The sequence below is a fragment of the Colias croceus genome, chromosome 5 (genome assembly GCF_905220415.1).
Source record: "Colias croceus chromosome 5, ilColCroc2.1".
Taxonomy (NCBI): Eukaryota; Metazoa; Arthropoda; class Insecta; order Lepidoptera; family Pieridae; genus Colias; species Colias croceus.
In genome coordinates, this window is record NC_059541.1 from 4,394,914 (window position 1) to 4,422,180 (window position 27,267).

Here is a 27,267-nt window from a genome sequence, read left to right on the forward strand (position 1 = left end):
ACCTTTATTAGAAATAGTTATCGTACAAATATTTCGATATGTACGTAGAAAATTATATTAACGCTTTGAGCAAGATCCGACTATTATAATTGATTACAAATAATATTTATCTGCAGTATCGATTGAACTTTGTGCCAATCACATCCCTATTTTTTTGCCCAATAAGCAGTAGCTACCAACTACCGAGTCGCAAACTAGGTAGGTACTAAGTACTAACCAAAGATTCGAAGAAATGTGCAACGAGGGAAAACATAAGAGAGAGAAATAACAAAGAACCAGGTTATCAAAACACTAAACAGTTGTAGAGTGGTTGTAGACTGTAGTTTTGTGTCATAAGTTTTTCGTGCTTTTTGTTAATATTCGTTGCAAGAATTGATTTGACAAAAGTTATTTGATAGTTAACGTTACTTTATTAATTTTGACAACAGTATTAATATCCTGCAATTAAAGTTGAATGTTTATTTCTAAGTGAGCTAAAAAATGTTAACGGTGTTATTGTGAAACTGAATATTTCGTAACTGCATATATGGGACTTCTTTTTAGCACGGTAAGTAAAATCTTATATTTACTAACTATATCACAAAAGTTTCCGTTTTGTTAGACTTGGCATAGATATTGCCAAGATCTTATATTTATTACAAAGAATTTAATGTGTATTTATTTTTGACCATTGAGCCCGGCTGTGAAATTTTATATTTTCTCTATGTTTCTTTTTCAATGGCCATCATATAATGTACATTTCAATTACTTAGAAAAATAAACCCAGTAAATAGTGTAATACCTATACACTGAAGTTAGCTGAAACGTTAAGAAAGTAGCCTTAATTTTTCTATTTTTAAATACCTTTCATGTCAAGTAAATATTAATTAATAGGTACACACAAAATATATAATATAGTAAGGAAGTTATGATCATCCTTAATATAAACACTTAAAAACATTATTTTATTCCTCATTCAATTTCTCCGAATTAACTTTAGTCAGGCATGTTTAATTTTCCTTGACTGTATAAATAAAACATTTCAAATGTTTAAATTCAATCAATGAAATACAATTCCCATTTCCATGACATACACGGAGAGATGATCTATATTAATTACTCACTAACCCTTATTAGTAATGCAATTTGTACAAAGAAAGTTGTCCTAAAAAGTTTAAAAATGAAGTAAAAAGAACCATATATTCTGCCGTTAGAAATAGAACATGCATTATAACCCCTCTTTCACTGTGGTTGCCTTTGGGGATTAAATTTTTATGTATATTGTATTATTATTATTAGTTCAAAGGCACATTTATGATTAGGTAGACAATAAAGCAAGATTAGAAGTTTTTTCAATGTAGGTACCTAATTGTTTTCTTTATCATCATCTAGATTAGATTGTTTGATATAAAAACTAGTCTATTGATATTAATTACCTTAATAGGCATTTCCTTATTTTCATTAATTGTTCTGTAACATTCAGCTAATTAGAAGTGTTTGTGAAATTTTGTATGTTGTTATTGAAATGAACATACACATACACATACATAGAAAAATATCAATTCACGCTTATCTGCTTATATAATGTACGTTATTCTATATTATATTGAATTCATTTTTATAATTTTATTCAATTGATACATTCTTGTTTTTATGAATTAAATGATACATATTATCATTACAATGAGTTGAGACGAACTTCAGACTTTAACAATAAGAATTTTCTAATGCATATGTAACACATAAAATTTACCCATAAGAACTCAGTTCTTTGATTTTTCAACTTGAAAATGTTAATATTTAATAGTAATCCTATTAAAATTATTCTTGTTATTGAAACTATCAATAAATTTAAAAGGATTAAGTGACTAAGTAAATACTTATACAATATACATAATCATAGGAAGTTCATATCTTCCCTAAGAATAATAAAGGTGGCAAAGATTAGCTTCATTTATGTAGCACTTGTTCTGTTGTGATTTGTCACGGGTAGTTAAGTTCTATTTCATCCTATTTATTAGAAGATAGGCCAGGTTTGCAACATACATATATTTTGTTTTATTGATATAGGTTGGCATATACCTGCTTTTGGGTGGTGCTACTAAAACTAGCTATCAGGTGGCCCACAAGTTCGATATATTTCAACTCAAGTAAAATTTGTAGATGGCATATTTTGTAACTGAAAATAATTCATAAAGTTAAACACAAGCATTATATCGTAACAAATTTGCCCTTTGTTATATTCCGTTCCGTCGTTTTTGTGATGTCATCACGAAGGGTATTGCCCAACGTTTCAAAGAATTTAAAACTTTACGAAAATACGTAGGTAGGTACCTATTGTCATTTATGTCACCCACCAGGATTCCCCGAGCTTATGATTGAAACGGCATTAACTATATAAGGAAATCTTTTTTCCGATGTGTTATAGATTATCTTAAATTGTAGTTAAGTATATCTTATTGCCGTATACAATAACAAGAACGTGCGTCAAATATCACCAACACAGGTCGTGAACATTTTGTGGAGTATCGCAAACCTGACGTCTATGTTATCGCAAATATAACTTGCGGTTGGCATTGATTGTTTTTTACCGAATAAAAACCTCAAAATCGTATTGATATGTACTTATTGTGTTATTATTATCGTATTGTCTGCATCTTCTACGACTGCTTAAATCTGGTAAGAACATCATTATTTTTTATCTTTTAGGTATTTATACCTAGTTTATACGTTTATTTTAATCTAGACACGTGTTTCGGTGGGATGCGTGTTCATAGGTGTAAAAAAAAAAAAATAGTCTATCTATTATTATAATAGTAATTAAACATGAGATTTTAAATCGTAGCGAACAATCAACAAAAAAAATATGGGTCCATAATATCAGAACTCAGACGTACCGCGTACGCCACAGAGCCTAAGTTTAACATTGCTCACTTGTCCTAATAATTATTGCAGCCACATAGGTATTTGTTTACACGTTTGTCGTCTAACGTCTGTCTGTCGACCTAAGAGCTTTTTTATTAGAGAAAGCCGACATGAATCTAGGACTCCTAGATTGTATACCGGTGCCACAGTAAATACCTATAACGCAACACGCATGAAATAAACTTTTTTACATTGACCGTAGATTACCACAGAACTATTTGTGTGACCCACATACCTACATGAACAGTGTCCTTTCATAATAAATATAAAACAACCAATGAATATTAAATTTGATGATAGATACATTAAATACAACCTTTAGAACTACACTAGCAAAACGTTTCAATTTTCTAGTCTAGTGTAACAATTATAATAAATACTTAGCACATTAGGTATAATATTATTAAAAAATGTGAAATTTAAGAACCTGTTTGTGATCTTTATTTTTAATCGTCCTAATATAGGTATTATAAGTCTATAAAATATTAGAAATGATCAGTGATTCTTAAAATTGTTCTTAATAATTCACTTTACAATAATTATTATTTCTATTTAAATAGGTATAATTCCTACTGATAAATGCATTGGTAAAAATGTCTTGATAATACAATTGATCGTAAATTTTACCATTGATAATTATTATCTATGCAATATTATGTCTTTATTATATATATTATTTATAATATAAACACAGATAATATATTACAGGTACCTACCTAGTTAACTGATAATTTTTAAAGATCAATCTCAATGCACGTGATTATTGTGCAATAATATGATGTCTGAAGTGTTTGAGGCTGATAAAGTTCTTGATTGCCTTGACAGGACTAAGGGTCCCATTGACCGACATTTAGGAGTGTTTACAGCATTCAATCTCAGCATCGTTTGTTTTTTTTATCTGATAGCAATGCGCCTTGTGAAGATGTTAGTTGTTACATATTAAATAGGTACATAATATATTAATCAGCATCGGCCCTACAACTGTGAATGAACTACAATTCGATTTTAAAGATCGTATTCACTGATGATACATTGTTTACGTGTTGGGGGTCACGTATAACGACTGAGTGGCCTTCGATTTAATAATACAATTTAAAGTGATACATTGAAAGTCTAAATTAGCCTATGTAGCATATTATATTAAATTTGCGAGTTGCGACACTCACACCCACAAAGAAAAATCGTCTCATTGGAAGTGTGTTAAATTTCGCGTATAAACAACATATTATACGTACGTGTTTGAAAATATGGAAAATTTTTTATATAAGAACAGGTAATGTGAAACCGGAATTTGATAAATGGCAAATATTAGTCAGGTGCAAATTCTGTGTAGACTGATGGTTCGGCCAATTCGACATGTAGGTACCTACATAAATATAATAATTCATGATTATTTCAGTGAATTCTGTTATTTTTAAAGTATGAGAGCTAAAACTGTTTATGATGATAGTTAGTTACCTAAGTTACCTTATTATTACTGATAATTGAAAAGTTTGTTGTCATGGTATTTTTTTTGTATTTATTTTCAATAGGATTCATAAGCGCAATAGCTTTTGTTATGATATTTTATGTAGCATATTATAATATGAAGAAGTCTTGTATTTTTCACTTTAAATATTAGGTATGTTTTATTATTTATTAATAAAACAATAGGGTTTAAATTATTCGTTGCCCAGTTCACGAGAGGCGGACAAGCTATCAAATATTAAATCATACACTGCATTCGACTATTGACGTCGGCTAAGGTCGTTGTCCTCTTTCGGTTTTTCTGACTGAAACTTGGACTGATATGATGGTTGTAAAAAAATTGAAAAAATTCTAAGAACATTCGAGAATTAAAGACTGAATATTAAATGACAGAATAATTGTTGAAAAATCGTGTAAAATTAATAATTTATATTTACTATAAAAATAATAAATACGAGAGTCTGTTTGTTTGGCTGTGACTCTTTCACTAGACCGAATTGGAGTAAATTTGAAATTAAAATAGATAGGTAAAACGTAAGCTTTTTTTTCAAAAATCATCTAATGGGTTAAAAAATAGATAAAAGGTTATTGCCCGTGGTTAAACTGCGGGACACAGCTAGGTAGTTCGTTATTACAAATTAACGAATTTGTAATGTTATGTACTTACTCGTAATTGATATAGGTTACTGGGTCACGATAATTGATAAGTGATATCTTTATTGTCTTGTGAAATTTTATTATCTGATCATCATTTTAGCACATCATTTATAAATAATCTAAGTACTTTTAATAAAAATGACTCAAACAAACAAATGTTTTCAAACAAATCAAATGTTTTAAAATATTTAGTATCCTACAATATGATTGTGAATATAGTCATAACTTCGAAAAACGTTATTAAAAACATATTGAATAATTATAAATATCGTGTGCATCAACATACGGCATTATGTTTAAAATCAAGAACAGTGTTGGTTGTCTCTCTATAACAATTAACAGCCCCGAATCAGCAAACTGGAGCACTTGTCCCGCGCGGCAGTTTCTTGGGGGCACCAAATCCTTGAGAGTTGAGACAAGAATTCGAAATATCGTAGAAGTGAAGCCCCTTTCCTACAATCTCATATGTTTTTATCAAGTTATCGTATCTGTTTGGTAGTTTTTGAACATATAAGTACCTATACAGTTAATTGATTTACGAAGGCATCTTAACAGATCAAGTAATTCTTTTTTGGACGCGTGCGTATGTAACTATTATGCGTTATCTTTCTGACAGGGAAATTCCCGTCATATCTTTAAGAGCCAAGTCGAACAAATTGGAATAGTCGAACTTCAAGTGACAAACTCTGTCTGTCTTCAAACACTGAAGGGAAGGGGCGCCACTATCAAGTTAAAAAATCGTAGATTCGGGGCTGCGTCTGTTATGTATATTTTATTGGGATTAGATAAAACTTAACTGGGATTAGATAGGGACTTGTTTCTATAAGTTTTTAATTTGTAAATGTTGAATTGAATACAGGATCTAGTTTTACAAACAAGCGGACATAACAGCATCAATTACTAGTAAATTACTAGTAATTTTGAAATAGCTTAAATATATTCATTGGTTAGTTACGTACCTACTGTGTATTTTACTTTGTAATAAAATAATGAGACTATGGAAAAATTTTGATTACAAACATTGAAATTCCAATCACAATTTTTTTTTCTAAATATATAGGTACCTAAGTAACTAGAACTAAAATATAATGTAATAATTATTATCGTTTTGAAATGCTCAAGATCCAATTGTATTTATCTTCAATGTAACGATTAAATACATACAAAACGAAACATACTCGCATTCTCGTATCTTTATATGGATGTAATCTACAATGTATTATTACTTATCGCCATCAGCTGTTTAAAGTTCATCAATTGTAATATTTGTAAAAAAATTGTTATGTGTTAGGTATGCTGAATACGTGTTGATAAACGTTCGGTTGCAATTAATATAAAATATTGCAGAATTTTTATCTTAGGTAATTTCTTTTCATTTTTTCACTCAAAACATATGTACATTACGATAAGTATTATGGTTTTATAACATACCTAACAAAAAAAAAAAAATGTTGTGTGGTTTTATGAAACCACGGTAAAAGTGAAACTTAGGCACAAAATTATCGTATTTGTACGATAATTATTATCGTACGGTTCGACCGATGCATTTTGGTCTACTCGAAGGAGCGGTCTACTTGGTCTACTCGGTAATAGGTATGGTCTACTCGAAGGAGCGGTCTAATTGGTCTACTCGGTAATAGGTTTGGTCTACTCGAATGTGCGATCTACTTGTTCTACTCGGTAATAGGTTTGGTCTACTCGAAGGTGCTGTCTACTTGGTCTACTCGGTAATAGGTTTGGTCTACTCGAATGTGCGATCTACTTGTTCTACTCGGTAATAGGTTTGGTCTACTCGAAGGTGCGGTCTACTTGGTCTACTTGGTAATCTAGGTGCGGTCTACTTGGTCTACTCGGTAATCTAGGTGCGGTCTACTTGGTCTACTCGGTAATAGGTATGGTCTACTCGAAGGAGCGGTCTACTTGGCCTACTCGGTAATAGGTTTGGTCTACTCGAATGTGCGGTCTACTTGTTCTACTCGGAAATTGATGTAGTCTACTCGGAAATTGGTGTGGTCTACTTGGTCTACTCGGTGAAGGTACGGTCTTCTTGGTCTACTCGGTGAAGGTGCGGTCTACTTGGTCTTCTCTATGAAAGTGCGGTCTACTTGTTCTACTCGGAATTTGGTGTGGTATACTTGGTCTACTCGGAATTTGGTGTGGTATACTTGGTCTACTCGGTGAAGGTGCGGTCTACTTGGTCTACTCGGAAATTGATGTGGTCTACTTGGTCTATTCGATAATAGGATTGGTCTACTTGGACTAATCGGTGCGGTCTACTTGGTCTACTCGGTAATAGGTTTGGTCTACTCGAAGGTGCGGTCTACTTGGTCTACTCGGAAATTGATGTGGTCTACTTGGTCTATTCGATAATAGGATTGGTCTACTTGGACTAATCGGTGCGGTCTACTTGGTCTACTCGTTAATAGGTTTGGTCTACTCGAAGGTGTGGTCTACTTGGTCGACTCGGTAATAGGTATGGTCTACTTGGACTAATCGGTGAAGGTGCGGTCTACTTGGTCTACTCGGTAATAGGTTTGGTCTACTCGAAGGTGCGGTCTACTTGGTCTACTCGGTAATAGGTATGGTCTACTCGAAGGAGCGGTCTAATTGGTCTACTCGGTAATAGGTTTGGTCTACTCGAAAGTGCGGTCTACTTGGTCTACTCGGTAATAGGTTTGGTCTACTCGAAGGAGCGGTCTTATTGGTCTACTCAGTAATAGGTTTGGTCTACTCGAATGTGCGGTCTACTTGGTCTACTCGGAAACTGATGTAGTCTACTCGGAAATTGGTGTGGTCTACCTACTTGGCCTACTCGGTGAAGGTGCGGTCTACTTGGTCTACTCGGAAATTGATGTGGTCTATTGGTGTGGTATACTTGGTCTACTCGGTGAAGGTGCGGTCTACTTGGTCTACTCGGAAATTGATGTGGTCTACTTGGTCTATTCGATAATAGGATTGGTCTACTTGGACTAATCGGTGAAAGTGCGGTCTACTTGGTCTACTCGGTAATAGGTTTGGTCTACTCGAAGGTGCGGTCTACTTGGTCTACTCGGAAATTGATGTAGTCTACTCGGAAATTGGTGTGGTCTACTTGGTCTACTCGGTGAAGGTACGGTCTACTTGGTCTACTCGGTGAAGGTGCGGTCTACTTGGTCTTCTCTGTGAAGGTGCAGTCTACTTGGTCTACTCGGAAATTGATGTGGTCTACTTGGTCTATTCGATAATAGGATTGGTCTACTTGGTCTACTCGGTAATAGGATTAGTCTACTCGAAGGTGTGGTCTACTTGGTCGACTCGGTAATAGGTATGGTCTACTTGGACTAATCGGTGAAGGTGCGGTCTACTTGGTCTACTCGGTAATAGGTTTGGTCTACTCGAAGGTGCGGTCTACTTGGTCTACTCGGTAATAGGTATGGTCTACTCGAAGGTGCGGTCTAATTGGTCTACTCGGTAATAGGTTTGGTTTACTCGAAGGAGCGGTCTACTTCGTCTACTCGGTAATAGGTTTGGTCTACTCGAAGGTGCAGTCTACTTGGTCTACTCGGTAATAGGTATGGTCTACCTACTCGGCCTACTCGGTGAAGGTGAGGTCATGGCGACATATCCAAGGGTGTGGTTTTATGAAACCCCGGTAAAATGAAATTGTTCGAACGGTTCGGAACACTGCTTTGTGTAGCGCATGTCGCGTGCCGAGTAGGTAATACCTACTCGGTTGCCGCGATACACGCGACATGCGCTACACAGACCAAAAAGTTTGAGGCGATGTAATAAAAGTTTCACTTTAAAAAGTTTAGGCCACCTTCGTGCATGTCAAGTAGGTACCATAAATGATTATGTGTCCGAACTAAGGTCCGAACAGTGTACAAGAGTTATATTCGTCTTGCTGATGCTACAAAAAAATCAGTCATTGCCCTTGGAAGTACGAAATGTTATTACGTAGGTATACCGCTTTCGGATTAACAGTTTGCGATGACCTCGCGAATACGCACGTGGTTGCCGGCTTCTATCGTTCTATTGCGGCCACGTGGTGCTAGCGTGATCCTCTCTAGACCCACTCGTATATACGTTTAACTGTCGACGGTATTTATAGGCGAATACTTGAAGCGTGCCGGCTGTCGGAATCAAAATTCAAAACAACAATGATAAGACGTGATGATAAAGCAGTCGTTGTCCGGCAACTGTATCTACTCCAAACTAGCATATTAGGTACTTAAACCCACACATACAGCATGTTGGGTTTAAGTAATATGTATGTCGTGGCCATATCGTAGATTTGCTCATTTCATGATATGATCGATCATTTCACGAAATGGTCACATTTCATGAAATGGCCAACATAGTTTGATCAGATCGTTAAATCGTCAACGTTTCACGATTTGGTCATCCAAATTTGGCCAGATCGTATAAAATATAAAGAGTCCATAAAATATTAAAAAAATCAGAATATTTTAAAAACGTTTAATGTCATTTAAGGGGCTACTTACTGCCAATTGCCTGTTTTCTTCGTCTAACTACTCTTCGGTTAGTGAATATAAATGTCCAAAAAAAATATATGTTACTTAATAGACCTTAAACTTTAATTTCAACGTTTGAAATAATTCTATCTATAAAAATAATATCCGAAAAAATATTCCAAAGTGGAGCCTTCCTTGTTTGAATTTTCGTAACTACGTCTAAACGGTATGGAGTTTTGCTATTTTTCTTTCACAATAATATTTTAAAAGGTGTTTGTCATAAATTCAACGTTTGGCGAGACAAAGCAAGTTCTTATTGAGCTACAAATAATTATTCACTGTTTTCTAAATGAAATGAAATGAGCGGGTCCGTGCGCAGGCGACGGGCGGCACTGTAGCTCGAACTGTCGGACGAGGAGGTTGTGCTGCTCATTCTCTAAAATTGTATTTTGCTTGATTGTGGATGGCAATTTTGTGCAATTTTTTTTTGGACAATTTTGTGCGTGCGCTTGGTTTCACATAAGTTTTCTTTTAACTATGTTTGCGAATATGTGCCCGCCTGCTACTAACTATGTTTTCTATTAGAAATCTTGTTTTGAACTTGTTTTTTTCTCAGTCGGGTTTTTTAACAACTTTTTTATTTTATGATTTTTAGTGCACATTGATTATTGTATCTACTAGCATGCATCTACTAGCTTACCGCCCGCGGCTTCGCCCGCTTTGTTTTAAAAACCTAATAAATTATATACTAAAGTCTAAAACCTTCCTCTTGAATCACTCTATCTATCAAAAAAACCCGCATCAAAATCCGTTGCTTACCTAGTAGTAGGAAATAGCGACTTTGCTTTATATACTATGTAGTGTTAACTAATAACTTACTTATTCGTATAACACAAATATAGAATTCAAATGCGTCTATCGTCGTCATACTTAGTTATTTTAAACAAACAAAATTTTATTTCCATGTAAAATTCAATATAAAATTCGAACAAGGATTGCTTTCTATCAAGTTACAATCAATAATATTAGTAGGATAGATCTCCGCCCGCGGCTTCGCCCGCGTTTGCAAAGGAAAACCCGCATAGTTCCTGTTCCCGTGGGATTTCCGGGATAGAAACAAACATCCATACATCCATACATCAATACAAACTTTCGCATCTATACATATAATAAATCTGTAGAAGGGTCAATTCTGTACATTGAAAATATTGAAAAAATCAATAGCAGGGGGTGTTACTAGATCAATACCAAACCCAAATATGTGATTAAAAAAATTTTTATCTGTCTGTCTGTCTGTCTGTCTGTCTGTCTGTATGTGAAGACATCACGTGAAAACTACCGGTTCGATTTCGATGAAACTTGGTAATTATACCTTATTATCCTGGGCGTAAAATAGGATACTTTTTATCCTGGATAAATAGGTACGTAGAAAAAAAATAATCTTAACTTTTCAGTTATCCATAGACGTTGTTCTGTAGAACCGCGAACACACGTTGCGTATTATTATAGGCCTAGCCGTATTTGGGTCAGATAGATATTTATAAGATGTCATTGTCAGAGTTACTCAAAATGGAGAAATAAAACATCCACGCGAAGACTGACATCCACGCGGACGGAGTCGCGGGCGGAAGCTAATTTATAATATTAGTAGGATAGATTTCCGCCCGCGGCTTCGCCCGCGTTTGCAAAGGAAAACCCGCATAGTTCCCGTTCCCGTGGGATTTCCGGGATAAAAACTATCCTATGTGTTAATCCAAGTTACCCTCTATATGTGTGCTAAATTGCATTCTAATCGGTTCAGTAGTTTTTACGTGAAAGAGTAACAAACATCCATACATCCATACAAACTTTCGCATTTATAATATTAGTAGGATAATTTAGTTCATAATTATTAGGTACTATTTTCTACTTTCGTAAAAAACTTCTACTCTAACAGGATTTCAAGATATTCTATAAACAAAGTGGTCCCGCCATTCTTATCATCACTGATTTCATTTCACAAAAATAAATCTATGTTATTTTATTATTGTAGGTAATATAAGCATGATACACTTTTTTGGAATCCTTATTATGATACCTATAAATTGATACTCATATTGCAGAAAAAGATTTTTTTTGTATTTTAGTCTAGCACCCCACATTTTTCTTTTTTATTGTCACCTATCTAACAAAACTTAGGCTAATACGACGAATCTAACGATACCCTAATTAAAGAAATCCATCCAGTGGTTCGGAAGATATCAGAGTATAAAGAATATTAGATACAAAGATAGGCGCGAAAAACATAACCCTATTCTTTTTAGTCGGGTTATAAAAACGCGACGCGAGCGGATAGTTGCGATAGCGGATCACGCTCTGCGCACGTAAAAATGAATCGGGGGTGCTTGGCTAGCGCGGGGAGAACGTCCAAATCCTCAAAATCGTTTCACTGTTACATCAACCTTAAGTTAGTGCCGCGGCAGCGGCCGGAGGTTGCCAGTAGCGAATCGTTTTTGCAAAAAAAAACAGTTAGGTTAGGTTAGACTTTGATAAACAACGCACGAGCCGAGCGAGCATAGCGAGCGTGCCGCGGCAGCGGCTGGCGAGTGCCAGAAGCGGATCGCTTTTAAAAAAAACAAACAATTTAATAATATAGTAGGATATATATGTATATCCTAAAAGAAAAAATAAATTATATAAAAATATCCTTCCAACCGTATTTATTTACCTATACAGAAGTAACTGATGTACTGATAATTTAGCGAATACATTTTTTATATGTCAGAGGGACCAAAACTTTTAATTAAGTTTTTATACTGTATTTGTCTGAAATAAGATAGTAGCGTTGGCGAAATAAGTTATTCTGGCTCGCGAGTTATTGAGTTATTCTAAAAGTTTTCTATCAAACTCATACCTTTTTAACATTTTGTACCTACTAGTAAGTAATACTTAAATGCTGTAAAGTTTTAGTATCGTAGGTTAATAAGGAATTAATAATTACACAATTTGTCATCTAAGGTAACTACCCAATACATAATTAATTGATTGATAAATTGAATTACCTGCCATGTTTTCATTTAGAATTATTATCTCCGTTGTGACGTGAGAGAAAGACAAGCAATCGAACACACTTTCACATTTCTATACTTTGTACTAATAATATAGGGCTGAAGAGTTTGTATGAACATGCTAATCTCTGGAACTTGTTACGTAGTAACTACATCTGTGCTATAATTGTTTCTAATTGAATAAGGCTTTATAACAACATGGTTGAAACCTTGAGGCCGGGCCACAGCCACTGTAATACATATTATAATTAGTATCCTTAATCACGTGTTCAAATAAATGATTTTTTTACATGTTATTGCACGTTGCAGGTTCGTAGGTGACAATTAGCAAAATGACGGTAGAGAAGAGCAAAGGTTTTGAGAAGAGCAAGGGCTACCAGCCAGCGACGCGCAAGGTCGCACCAGACGGTGGATGGGCGTGGATGGTGTGTTTGGGAGTCAGCTTAGTGAATGTAAGTTAGTGTTATTTATATTTCGTTTGTGTACTGATTAATTGTTAGCTAGCTTTAGTCTTTGTTTTACTTTCGGTTTCAGGAAAGTAGTCTCAATGGTAAGCTAGGCTTTAATTATATGTTCATCATGTTATTGTGGTAGAAAATGTCAGTGTGTCGAATTTTATTCAGATCCAAGCAGCAGATTTGGGATTTATATAAATACATCCAACCCTGACCGTTTAAAATATGTGAAATATAAGCAGTATTTTATCCTATATCCTTTCTTTCGATTATAATGAGTAAATAGAGCATCTAAAGCAAACATTAAATAAATGTTTAGTTATAGGGTTAGAATTTACAATTCTACTTGCATATTCCTTGCCATGGCTGTAGTATATTTCTATCTTCAAGTAGGTATTGTAAAGAAATACAATAAAGTGTTATTGTATTATCACATAATGGTCTAGTAATAACATGAATAATTGGATCTTTATCCTCGTAAAAGGCACAATATGAGTGTTTGAGACGCTACTTAGCCTTTATGATGCTAAATAATGTTTTGTATGCAGAGTGGCAAACTTATTTACACATACATTGATGTGTATCGATTTATTTAATGAGTGGAATAATAATATATAGAAACTATCTATGATAATAATTATACAGGTGATTTGTTTCTTTGGTTGAGGGTGTCAATCTTGCTAGTATATTTTCCATTAAAAAATAAGCATCAATGACAAATTTAAAGTTTCATTGCAACGAAAACACAACAATACAGTCCTTGTACCTACGATGGGATCGGACATCGGAACCTCGACTCTTCTCACTCAATGCTATAAAACCAAGAATTGAACCTAAACACAATATTTCGATAAAATATTCAATAAAAAGTTATGTCTGCGATTGTTGTGTCAAAACTAAATATCATGTCTGGTATTCGTGTGTATTATCATAAATTATAATATCTCTATGTGACCTGATAATAATATTTCAAACACAATAATATATCTAAGTGAACTCCATGAACTCTGTTGACAACAATGTTCGTGCGTGGAGGCAATGATGCTGCATCTCACAATTATTATAAGTCACATGTACTACAATTGCTCTCACAGGCATGTTTATCCATCTTTTGGTATTTACCCGTAAGAATACATTTTTGATGTACCTTCTATACGATATGGATCAGTTTCTACCTAAATACCATTATAAATACAATATCTTCTACCTCAATTATTTAGGTCATTGAAGTGAATTAGCAAATTGTAATTAATGAAATATCCAGCGGCACAAGATCGACGTCATTATCATAATAATATTAATGATTTGCTTTTACCTCGTCGTTTGTGATTGTTAGATGCTTTCGTGATCTTTGTGCAAGGCTATCACTAATCACTATTATACGATTTATTTTTTCTTTATAAGGTGACACATTTTCAGTTTAATTTTGGTGTTGGTAATTCCTGTTTATTATTTGGATTGAGATTTGGATTCTATCTTCTGATTGGTATACAAACGTACTAATAAATGTATTTGGGTCAATCAATCAACGAACTAACCCATCAAACCGATATAATATTATAATATGTAAGCTTTATGAAACTACGTATTAACTGAGTGTTAAGTCAGCGAAATATAAATCAGGCACATTAGCTTTATCATCATATTTATAATGGCATTGTTTATCTTCGGTAACTGTAGCCGTGCTACACATTAATGATAACAACGCCAAAAGCACAACAAAACATCGTGATTCGATTACAATGGGCACAATCATGACGTCATCCTTTCGAACTTTTGTTCTTGCTCAATTTACTAATGGGGTTATGACGTCAGCACGCCCATTTAACCCGCCGAATTTGTTTTTCAGTTCTCCACGCGTTCACTGGAGCCATCGTTCGGTTTGCTGTTCAAGGATCTGTTGGACGACCTCGGGGTCCACACGACAGGGGCGGCAGTGATCGCCAGTACCCTTGACTCGGTCGTGAACTTCTCCGGTTTCTTCGTGGGACCCGTCATCAAAACCTTTTCATACAGAAAGGTGTGCTTCGTCGGCTCGACGATATGCGCCCTTGGTCTTCTCTTCACCGCGCCGGCGAACAGTATGGCACACATATTAGCTACATACAGTATACTTGGCGGTGAGTTTATAGTCCATTGTTTAGAGTAAGCGACGCGGCAAATAAATATGTGATCCGTGCATACTTTAGGTTCATTCACATCGGATCGGATTACACGCTTGTTACCTATCCAGTTATCATGTCATTAGATCTATATTGTAGGTATAAATGTTTTATTTTATTTGTTCCAAGTTATATCACCTTAAATCCAATAATAAATAATAATAGATATTAATGTTTTCCCATTCAGTTCCACACACCGTAACGTTTGTCGGGTTTTACCTTATGCAGGAGAAAATTTCAGAATTACGACAAAGCCATTGTCGCTAGCGTGTATGAATCATAGTAAAATAATTCGTCAGCACGCTTTGTGCCGCTGATAAGTTTGTAATAAGGCAGTTTGACCACTGAACCTAACCGATAAGTGATGCAATGTGCCTTTGTTAATGGAACTAAACACACTTCTTATAAATGTTTAAAGTACACGTACTTTGAGCTATGTGAATGGAATAAACGTTATGCAATCAATAACTACAAAAAATCATTATCATAATAATTAATAATTGTTAAAATGAATAAATTATTGATTCACACAATCATGGAGAGAGAACGATTAATCATTAAAATATACAAATATATCATGTACATAGTTATTATAATTTATAGTTATCGAAACGGCATTTCTGAATGTAACTAGAACTTTTTTTAGTAGGTATGATTCCTAAAAATTCATTATTTTCACAGAGAGATTATAAACACAACCACCAATAATTTATATTATTCTCTCACTTCTCTTAAATTAGGTTATGGTCATTTTATCGCACACCGCCTACAATCGTTCTGTATTAATAACTTAGCTTAAAAGTCTTAAAATAGATTTTATTAATTTTTTGCGTGACTCAACATATAATATATAATCTGAACACTAGTGATAAATAATGATGAGCGTTTAATAAGACGGAGCTGAGTCTTCTGGGAAGTGGAAATATATAATTGCTTATTTGTAAGGATTCTGCTTGTAAGTTGTATTATTACTCATTTGAATTTTGTATTTATCCTATTGTTTCCTTAAAATTTTCCATAGGTTTAATTTCCATGAATACCTACGATGATACTGTTTTATTGTGCCTATTAAGTACACTCGTGACTATCGATGTTCTAATTATATATGATGAAAGCCAATCGCTATGCATAATGTGAATATATTGTAGGGAGGCCCAGTTTCACCAATATTTTCTAAATCAGAGATTTATTAATCGAGCTTCAAAATAAACATGTATTTTAACATCGTTGTCAACTTTACAGGTTCCACGAAGGAAATTTAAAAGACCATTAACAAATCGACCTTTAACTGAACGACTCACGAATCATTCATTCGTATTTTAAACCGCCCGAAACAAAATGTCATAGTTGACAATGCCATAGTTTCGCACGTTGGGACTATTTGTTCTAGTTGTATAATAACTGTCATGTTTGGTAATTCGACTAAATTGAAATGTTCTAATACAGTATAATATTTAATAATCATGTAGTAACTTTTACGTTTACTGGTTTATAATATGTCAAACGATTTGTTCGTTACCATGGTTACAAATGTTTGATGTTATTTGGAGATTGTTTTGTTGTGATTTTTCTTGTGTTATTTTAAATTTATTTTGAGTTGAATAAAAACAATAACGTTGAAGAGAAATCGCGGTTCAATTTCACTTGGTAGAAGGTAAACTGGATCTGGTTGAAATTACGAAAAAAAATGCGGAGTCCGAAGGAAAGTGGAGAGAACTCATACCTACTAGAAGAGCAATTATTAAAACAAGAAAAATAAAGACAAAGATAAAAGAAAGCAGCAAGATACATTTAAAGTAAATTAATAGTAAATTCTTGTTTGTAATAAGCTTGTATCTAGTTGTTATAACCTATTTATTGAATGATGTTGATAGGTACAATAAAAATGTTTTATAAAAACACAAGTTTTATTTATTTAGGTAACATGAAAACATACATACATTACATATTTGATATTTCTATAACAATAACACATTTAAATTAAATTAGGATCATCATCATCAATACTTCCAAAACCGATTGTTTTGATAAACGAAATCTTGTACTAAAATCAACATCATCATATTCTACGAAACAATGACGACGTCTTCATAAATTCTGGGCCGTCGCGGTCGCACTATATAATCCAAATTATACAAATCATCCAACACATCTTCATTTTCAAAAATAAAATAGTATGCAGAGTCCATCTTGACAGCAAGAAAACATCAAATCATTTTTTCTAATCGCTTGTTAAAAATTTAAAGAGCCTCTATGCCAGTAATTAAATATAACGCCGTGTTAATTAAACTAAACCTCGATTAGGTCATGGTGGGACACTCCCTTACATTGATGTCCCGTTAAAAGAGTTAACAGCGTGTTGAACTAACTAACAGAGCTTGGTGAAACTGGGCCTTAAGATAACAAACATTTATAGGATATTAATAAATACTAGTCATTTGCGGTGTTCATTAATCGTGCAGAAGAAGTAGAATGATGGTTTTTTTTTATTAGAGATAGGGAAGCGCTTGACCACAATCTCGCCTGATGTAAAGCGAAGATGTGGTCTAAGTTGGTACGCGCTTCCCTAAAAATTGTCCATATTGAACATGTAGAAACTATAATATTATATGATGAATAGAAACTGTTCACTAGTATGTACTAGGAAATAGTTATTTAGTGAATTATAGTTTCCTTGTTGTTTTTTTGGCATAATATTCGTTGTTTTATTTTAGCTTCAATATTTCACACTACTACACACACTACTTTTCACGTAGTGATAGCGCACTGTACAACATACTCTGAGAACGCCTCGCATGAAGATTTCTATAATCAAAGCGATTGATATGATATGATTATTATGATTTGTACTAAAGATTTATTATTATTCGACTTGTAGTAAGTATTAAAATAATGATAACCTCCTCCTTTTTTTGAAGTCGGTTAAAAATAATGTTGTTTCATCATAGATAGAAAAAACTACAAAACATTACATAACGATTTCTAATTAAAACCTTATAACTAATTGTTTTCATGCAACTAAATGTTTCGATTTTATATAATTTTAGATAATAATTAGGTACTTACTTAGGTACCTAATTCACGAAAACGCAATAAACGTTGTGTGTTGGAAGTTGGAACCGAATATCGGAAAAGTATATTGCATAAGTTAGTGTCATAATACTTTTCATTTTTCATATTATACCGGTTTACTCACGATCATGCGTATTCTAAATTTAATTATTTATGTCACCTTCACACTCAACGTGAAATTTAGGCCCAGTTTCACCAAGCTCTGTTAGTTAGTTTAACACGCTGTTAACTCTTTTAAACGGACATCAATGTAAGGGAGTGTCCCACCATGACCTAATCGAGGTTTAGTTTCCTTAACACGGCATTATATTTAATTACTGGCATAGAGGCTCTTTAAATTTTTAACAAGTGATTAGAAAAAATGATTTGATGTTTTCTTGCTGTCAAGATGGACTCTGCATAGGTACTATTTTATTTTTGAAAATGAAGATGTGTTGGATGATTTGTATAATTTGGATTATATAGTGCGACCGCGACGGCCCAGAATTTATAAAGACGTCGTCATTGTTTCGAAGAATAATATGATGATGTTGATTTTAGTTCAAGATTTCGTTTATCAAAACAATCGGTTTTGGAAGTATTGATGATGATGATCCTTATTTAATTTAAATGTGTTATTGTTATAGAAATATCAAATATGTAATGTATGTATGTTTTCATGTTACCTAAATAAATAAAACTTGTGTTTTTATAAAACATTTTTATTGTACCTATCAACATCATTCAATAAATAGGTTATAACAACTAGATACAAGCTTATTACAAACAAGAATTTACTATTAATTTACTTTAAATGTATCTTGCTGCTTTCTTTTATATTTGTCTTTATTTTTCTTGTTTTAATAATTCCTCTTCTAGTATGAGATCTCTCCACCATCTCTCCACTTTCCTTCGGACTCCGCATTTTTTTTCGTAATTTCAATCAGATCCAGTTTACCTTCTACCAAGTGAAATTGAACCGCGATTTTTCTTCAACGTTATTGTTTTTATTCAACTCAAAATAAATTTAAAATAACACAAGAAAAATCACAACAAAACAATCTCCAAATAACATCAAACATTTGTAACCATGGTAACGAACAAATCGTTTGACATATTATAAACCAGTAAACGTAAAAGTTACTACATGATTATTAAATATTATACTGTATTAGAACATTTCAATTTAGTCGAATTACCAAACATGACAGTTATTATACAACTAGAACAAATAGCCCCAACGTGCGAAACTATGGCATTGTCAACTATGACATTTTGTTTCGGGCGGTTTAAAATACGAATGAATGATTCGTGAGTCGTTCAGTTAAAGGTCGATTTGTTAATGGTCTTTTAAATTTCCTTCGTGGAACCTGTAAAGTTGACAACGATGTTAAAATACATGTTTATTTTGAAGCTCGATTAATAAATCTCTGATTTAGAAAATATTGGTGAAACTGGGCCTAAAGTTTATTTTATGAAGAACATAATATTATATTTATTACTTACTAGGTTTCCGCCCGCGGCTTCGCCCGCGCAGTCAAAGAAAAACCCGCATAGTTCCCGTTCCCGTGGGATTTCCGGGATTGTGTCACAATCCCGGGATAAAAAGTAGCCTATGTCCTTTCTCGGGTATCAAAATATCTCCATACCAAATTTCATGAAAATTGGTTCAGTAGTTTAGGCGTGATTGAGTAACAGACAGACAGACAGAGTTACTTTCGCATTTATAATATTAGTATGACTTATTAAAACTTATCAAATTATATGGTACGGTATGGTGAATATCGCCAGAAATCTATAACAGAATGAAAATCGGTGCAGTCAATTTTGACTTCATCACGAACAGACAGACAGACGCGATAGAGTTTTGTTTTATAGTGTAGTGATTTATTACAATATTATTTACATACAAAAAATTCACGATTTCTTTCTTTATTTCAGGGTTCGGAGTAGGTTTAGCGTCATCGTCTTCCTTCGTATCATTAAATCATTACTTCTCCAAAAAGCGCGGTCAAGCGGTCGGTTTATCGATGGCTGGCACGGGCTTCGGTTTGATGGTTATGCCGCAATTAGTTAAAATATTACTTGGGGAATACGGGTTCAGATGGACCGTGGTTATATTAGGAGCGCTGGCGTTCCACGCGGTACTGGGATCGACTCTATTGCAACCTGTGGAACAGCATCTGAAGGAGGAGCCGGTGGATTGTGAACTGCAGCCTGTTAAGGTGAGGGAACGTGTGAATAGGTGTAGATATCCTTTTCTAAAGTATTAAGTAGATAAATAGCCACGAATTGCCAGTAATATAGTGTTTATTAGCTGCTGCGGTTTCAAAAGTAAATATATTGTTATAGCTCAGTATTTTATTAAACTATATCACTGCCAAGGGTCGTCAAAATCCGTATAATATTGTTGAAAAGCGCGCGTGAAAGACTAACATAGTGTAGTAGAGTGTCCATAAACACAATTTTCGCGATGATATCCCAAAATTCAAATTTATATTTATTGTTCACATTTGTGGTAAACTAAACAATCGAACATTTGTGATATCTGAATACATACAGACTACATATATGACTTTTCAACAGTAAATAAGTATTATTTTTAGTTGAATTCTAACCTTCATATTAACTCGATGTACACAAATTCCAGGAAATGGAGTGCATCAACGAAAGCGACGAAGAAGAAGAAGACAAATTTGAAATCAATCCACTTGTTACTCATCCGATGCCCAAACTGACAACTCAAAGGTCCCACAACAATATGAACCATCCGTCAGTTAGAACTGTTGGTTTACCACGAGCGAAGACATGTGACAAACCATTGCAAGAATTTGAAAGGTGTAAACAGAACCAAGGAATGACAACAGCTGCGTCTCTAGCAGCGATGCCAATGGTGAAGTCAAGTGGTAGTATAAGCGAAGCGGCCAGGAAGAGGAAAGTGTCTGTGATATCTAACATATCCAATATGGACTTTACGGGTAGCTACTTTCAGCTGTATCTTGATGTGAGTATATTTTGTTTTTTTTTGTGTTATTATTACCTCAAGGCAATCCTTGAGGTAATAATGTAAGAAAAAAAAAATTGTGATAATGGTAAAAAAAGTCAGTCGCATAAATGATAATAAAGTAAATTTTGTTTTTCATACCACTTTTTTTTGCAAAATTAATTTAACTTTCACATTATAACAAGGTATTATTTAGTTTTAAATGAGTATTTATTTTTGATAAAAAATAATGAGTAGGTATTAAATGTATCTCAGTATTATCATTTTAAGTAAAATCGCAGTTATATTACTAGATGCAAATTTATTCTAGACGGCAGACGAAGACGCGCTTCAAATGAAAGCTATAAAGAAAAGTGAACCTGAGGAGAAGAAGAAGAGTTTTATAAGAAAGTTCATAGCTCTCATGGATCTAGATTTACTAAAAGACTGGTCTTTTCTAAACCTTTTACTTGGACTCTCCTTGTTTTGGGCTGGGGAGTTGCAGTTTCGTATGTTGACGCCTTTCTTTATTAGGAGCTTAGGTAAGATATAGTTGGTTATTAATTTAATGATATGTTAAAAAAAAAAAAAAAATTATAAATGTATGCTCTTAAATTTGTTAGCGTAAATGCGCATTTTCGTACCTCCATGTTTCATATCCATTATTGTACCTCCATGTTTTCCATTAAAATACATTTTTATTTACTAATTATCCTATAAAATTCTCCAAAGATACCGATAAAAATAGCCGAGTAATAAAGTCGTGACAGATAAACAGTCGAAACGATACTTCGTTTAACATTAAAATATCCTTCATGTGTTTTATTTTAATGTGTATGTTTGTTATTTTAGGTTATAATATGAATGACACGGCTTTTTGCCTCTCTATGACCGCCATCACGGATATAGGCGTTAGATTGGTGTTGCCTCCAATATTCGACAGAACCACGATATCCAAGAAGATGATATTCTTCGTGTCTTCCTTCTTTTTGGCTGCTACACGATCAGGTATGTACGCATGTGTGATCAGGTAATTGACATAATGTATAGATTTAAAATATCATATACCGTACATCAATAAAGTTTATTATTTTTATGTAATAAAAAATAGCATTGATAAATTGACGCATTACGTATGCGTTTAATCATTCCATAAAAGGTATTTAATGGGAACTTTTCTCACTAGCGCCACGTGATCAGTTTTCGAACTACTATTTTGCTATCCCCCTTCTACACTACATAGTTTATAGATTTGAACCGTCAAAACTCAGTACACAATTAAATTCCAGTGCTAGCAGAACAATCAGAATGGGTGCCACTAATGATCTGGCTGTCCATATGTGGTTTCTTCCGAGGCATGTGCCTGAGCAACTTCACTCTAACGATATCCGAGTACTGCCCCCTTGAGAAGCTGCCCGCTGCGTTCGGTCTGCACATGGTCAGCAAGGGTGTGCTCGTTGTGCTCATTGGACCGCTTATTGGTGAGTTAAATCTACACTAATAATATTATAAAGAGGAAAACTTTGTTTGTTTGTTTGTTTGATTGGAATGAATAGGCTCATAAACTACTGGACCGATTTTAAAAATTCTTTCACCATTCGAAAGCTACATTATCCACGAGTAATAAAGGATAGGTTTTATCCCGGAAATTCCACGGGAACGGGAACTATGCGAGTTGTTCTTTGAAACCGCGGGTGGAGCCGCCGGCGGAAAGCTAGTAAGAAATATAATGTTATTTTTATTTGATCCTATCTAAATAGGGTGCAAAATGCAATTTTTAAACAATCAGCTAATTAGAGGCCACCTTAAAAAATACCAAAAAAAACTAGAGCAGTATAATTCAAAAGTTTTTTTAAAAAAATATTTAGATAGGTTATTTCTCTGCATTCTGATGTTTTTGTTGGTCTCTCTAAGATTTAATATATTTTTACTAAGAACATAAGTATTATAATTTACATATTTTCCTTTTCCAGGTTACGTAAGAGATTACACGAACAGTTTCTCAATATGCATACACGTACAGAATTGTTTGATAATGTCGTGCGTGCTCGTGTGGGGCGTCGAGTACGCGTATAACCTGACGCGGCGGCGTAAAGTCGTACAAATATAGTACTTATACGGTACGATATTAGGTCCAATTTTGTATGGCAAATTTGCAGATATATTATGACGAATTTGTTATTGTTGTACGTACTTCATGTTGTTTTGAAGTTTGCTTGTTGGCTATGTACGTTAAGGAGCGGTTAATTTTATGTCAACCTACTGCCAGGTTACAGCAGTACTTAGTTTGATACTTAATGTTTTGTTTAGTGATTATGTTTTTGAAATTTATTAACAATACTGACTCTCGTTATGATGACAAGTGATAGGTTTATACTTTATAGGTAGTTTATTTGACATGGCTGGTGAATTAAATAGATTAGGTATGACTTTGCATTGCAAGCACAAACCAAGCATTTCTTAAAATAGGTCGCCAATCATCGCAAAGTTGAAATAATTAGACTCGGGTCCATGTCAAATTTTATGAGTATCAGCAAACTAGAATTAACTATAAAATTCATATCAAAATGAAAAGACAAGTAAATATAAATCTCTATTTACATTTTAAATCCTATACTATCCCTACTCATGACAAAATTAGCCTCTCTCTAAACTTTTTCTTCATGACTTTTTATTATTTTAAAATTATATAAAAGTGAATGTGAAATACGCATATTGAAAGTCGTTAATAGAATATAATATTTGTTTTCTGTATAGGCTCACTTTAATATGTAACAGACATTCAGTGTTACAAATATTAAGCCTCATTTTGGAGCTTAAAATGACGAAACGTATAATTAATTATTATTTTATTTTGTAAACGTATTTTAACTTTTATTATCTACTTATTATTTTAGGAATTTTGCGAAAAAATATAATCCCAGTATACAACGCAAGTCGATGCATTTTGGTAGACGTGAGCAGAAAAAATAATGAGTTGTGTGTAAAAAATAATGTCTTCGAGCGTCCCAGTGTGAACAATGTTTACCAGTTTTAGAGTATTTCACAAATATATGCCAATAAATGAAGTTTGTATACTAAACTTCTGTAGTAATATTAAAATTAATATACCTGTTTAACAGTTTTAGAAAACCTTTTAACCTTCGTAGTTCTTTTAATGATTGTATTTTTAGATGATTGTTGGTAGTTTGGAAAGTTTTATCGACTAAAACACTAGGTTTTAGATGCCTCCTACTTCATTGACTTCAAGCATAACCTTGAATTGTTAACAAAACTTATATGAAATTTATTGTGTAGTTCTAAAAGATGTGTCAATGTTTTATGCTGCCACATTTTTCTTCGTAATTTGTCTTGACATTTTTCTACGACGCATATTTCTTCATGTATTTTAGACGCGAAAACTCGCGGGTCTAGTAAGTATTTTTAAAACGTTAAATAACATTTTGATGACCTCATACTTCGCTCTTCCTTGTTCCATTTTTATACATACATATTATATCAATCAATTTTATATGACTATATTTTTATTGTAAGACCAGTGCTTTACTTTTATTGAATGCTAAAGATTTTTGTTTCGGCAGTACAGTTATTTTGTGAGAACGATACTATTTTAAACGTATGATTGTGTTCGATGTTTATAATCGATTTAACCAAATGATCGAATCGATTCCCAAATCGATTTTTTATGTTGTTTGTATGAATTTTATTGACGCATTACGTATGCGTTATTTGTCTTCCGTAACCGAACTAATTTTGTTTAATTCATATAGTGTTAAAAATGTAATAAATGGCAACATTTTCCTGTCAAATTTTATTTTAATCAAGCTCAAAAACATAAAATCGATTATTTTATATTCGTTTCTTCCTTTTAAACATAAGCATCGATGTTTTTGTTGTTATCTTTTAACTATTAATTTTCATGACAAGACTTAATTTGCCCTTAAAGCAAATTACAAACTCAATTATTGAAATGTATGTGCCAATGTTTTTATGTGGAAGGAACTGAAATGAAATTAGTTGTAAGGTAACGTTTTTAAACGTATGAATAGAGATGACTTAACAATGAAATGTGTGATGGATTTATATTATATATTTTTATAGCGTTAATCATATTATTTAAATGCATTACATTTGCCTTCTAAAAGTGAGTAAGTGTTTGTTTTGTAGACATGTAATAAACTAAGGTATTACTAATAAAATGTTACCCATTCGCTATGCAATGGATTAGTTATTGCAATAACCTGTCTTGTTTTTATGATTGGACTTTTCATGTGAGCAAGAGCAGGACTATGGTAGAAAATGGTAGAAATTTATCCATTTTTTAACTTTTTATTAGTAAGGCCGAAAGAATTAATAGGGATAAAGATTTTCTTTACCTATATAATATATGTCTATTTTGAATGTGGTATTTCGTGACTGTTTCTAAATATAAATCTACGTATATATTTTAAAATTAAGTATACATATATGTAATTTGTTTCCACGCTAATTCTGTCTATATCTTTGTTTTAATTTTAGTGTCGGTTTATAAACAAATACGACGCTTATAATTATTTCAATTTTAGTTTGTTTTTAAATTAATTTAACTCAAATACGAAATAATATTGTTGCGTTTTATAAGTGGATTTAGAAAGTGGAAAATATTCTAAGAATTTTGTTTGCGTCGTAATTTGTTTTAGTGTGCTGTTAACTTTAATAATCATTGACAAACATTGTTTTATATAAAATGTTATATATTTTGTTGTTTACGTACTTACTTATTTTATACGATGGTAAATTTTCCTAATAATTATTTCCATATAAAAATATTTTATCAAATGAAGTAAAAATAATATGAAAATGTAATTCCTATTGTGTTTTGCGGGTCGATCTATGTACAGTAGGCGCTTGCTAATCCGGCACCGGCAATTTTTCCTCTATGCCGGATTGTCGGAAATGCCGGATTATCAAATTAGTATAGGAAATAAGACTTCATATTTAAAATGGTAAGTTGAATTTATTATAAAAAAATTCCACGTGGCTTCATTATTGAGGTTAGGCCCGGACTGCCGAGCGAAAGAAACTACTCGAACACCGCCGGCCGCGCCGCTCAGTAGTCCGGCGTTCAGCTATGTAAAATGCCGGATTATAGAGCGGGCTGTCTGAGTCCCGAAGTGCCGGACTACTGAGCGTGCCGGATTGGCGAGCGCCGGATTATCGAGCGCCTACTGTATTATATCATAACGGCTGACAAGTGCATTATGGATGAAATATTTATATTTTGTCTCTTAGAGCTGTACTTGTACTATGTAAAATACTATATTATTGATTAATGTACAATGTATCTGAGTACATATTAAAACAAGACAAAAAACAATGATTAAACAAGTAATTGGTTACCCGTATGTGTGTTTTATTTTATTACAAGCAGCTTCCACAGGTTTTCTTTCAAATATACTTTTTAGAAAGAAATGAAAAACATGTCTTTCAGTGGCGACAGACAAAATAGAAGGGAATTCACCATCCAATTAATTAATATACTTTAATCAAATAAACAACGAGAATGATTTTGAATAAATCTACACAGAGTGTACTACACACTACACACTGGGAACATCAATTTTAAATAAGATTGAGCAACTATTTATATGTCTTACTGAATTAATATTGTTTGGCTTAATTTTAACCACTGACCATAATGTGATTTATATTAGAAAAACAAAATGCAGAAATATATTAAATCAATTTTGACCGATTTTGACCGAACCAAAGTTTAGGGTAATAAGTCATAAGGTTCGACCTCTGGCAGGTTCTTGTCAATTAGCTGGGGAATCACTTAACAAAAAGCGGTCCACATGCTCGTTTGCCCACTTTACTATAAAAAAAAAGAATTTTATGAAAATGGTAGCACCTCGAAGGATTCTTAATTGAAGCAATAATGAATAAATCTCAAAGCGGAAATTCGATCACAGTATATATCTATTACAGGTATTTTAGGAGTCAAGGTATCACTTATCCATAAGAGGCACGTTTTGGATCAATATACATTGACGGGATTAACTTATTTTATTGGTTTCCTAGACTATGGTTCAACAGGCACGTGGTCTA

General features: G+C 33.4%; 1 protein-coding gene across 1 annotated transcript; it reads left to right on the plus strand.

Annotated features, from left to right (window-relative positions):
• The first annotated feature begins 177 nt into the window (after positions 1-177).
• On the plus strand, positions 178-26,561 carry LOC123691655 (monocarboxylate transporter 14). The gene is made up of 9 exons (XM_045636161.1): positions 178-547; positions 12,839-12,981; positions 14,834-15,104; positions 20,139-20,422; positions 20,848-21,201; positions 21,512-21,722; positions 22,033-22,188; positions 22,470-22,661; positions 23,154-26,561. The coding sequence occupies exons 2-9, from the start codon at positions 12,862-12,864 to the stop codon at positions 23,288-23,290; spliced, it is 1,725 nt and encodes a 574-aa protein (XP_045492117.1). The 5' UTR covers positions 178-547; positions 12,839-12,861; the 3' UTR covers positions 23,291-26,561.
• Positions 26,562-27,267: the final 706 nt, after the last annotated feature.

Bases quoted from the DNA above. Each gene is read 5' to 3' on its own strand.
- LOC123691655 (XM_045636161.1), top strand. From the start codon at position 12,862: ATGACGGTAGAGAAGAGCAAAGGTTTTGAGAAGAGCAAGGGCTACCAG. The intron at 15,105-20,138 runs GTGAGTTTATAG...TCTTTATTTCAG, and splicing joins TACATACAGTATACTTGGCG to GGTTCGGAGTAGGTTTAGCG. The intron at 22,189-22,469 runs GTATGTACGCAT...ATTAAATTCCAG, and splicing joins TTTGGCTGCTACACGATCAG to TGCTAGCAGAACAATCAGAA.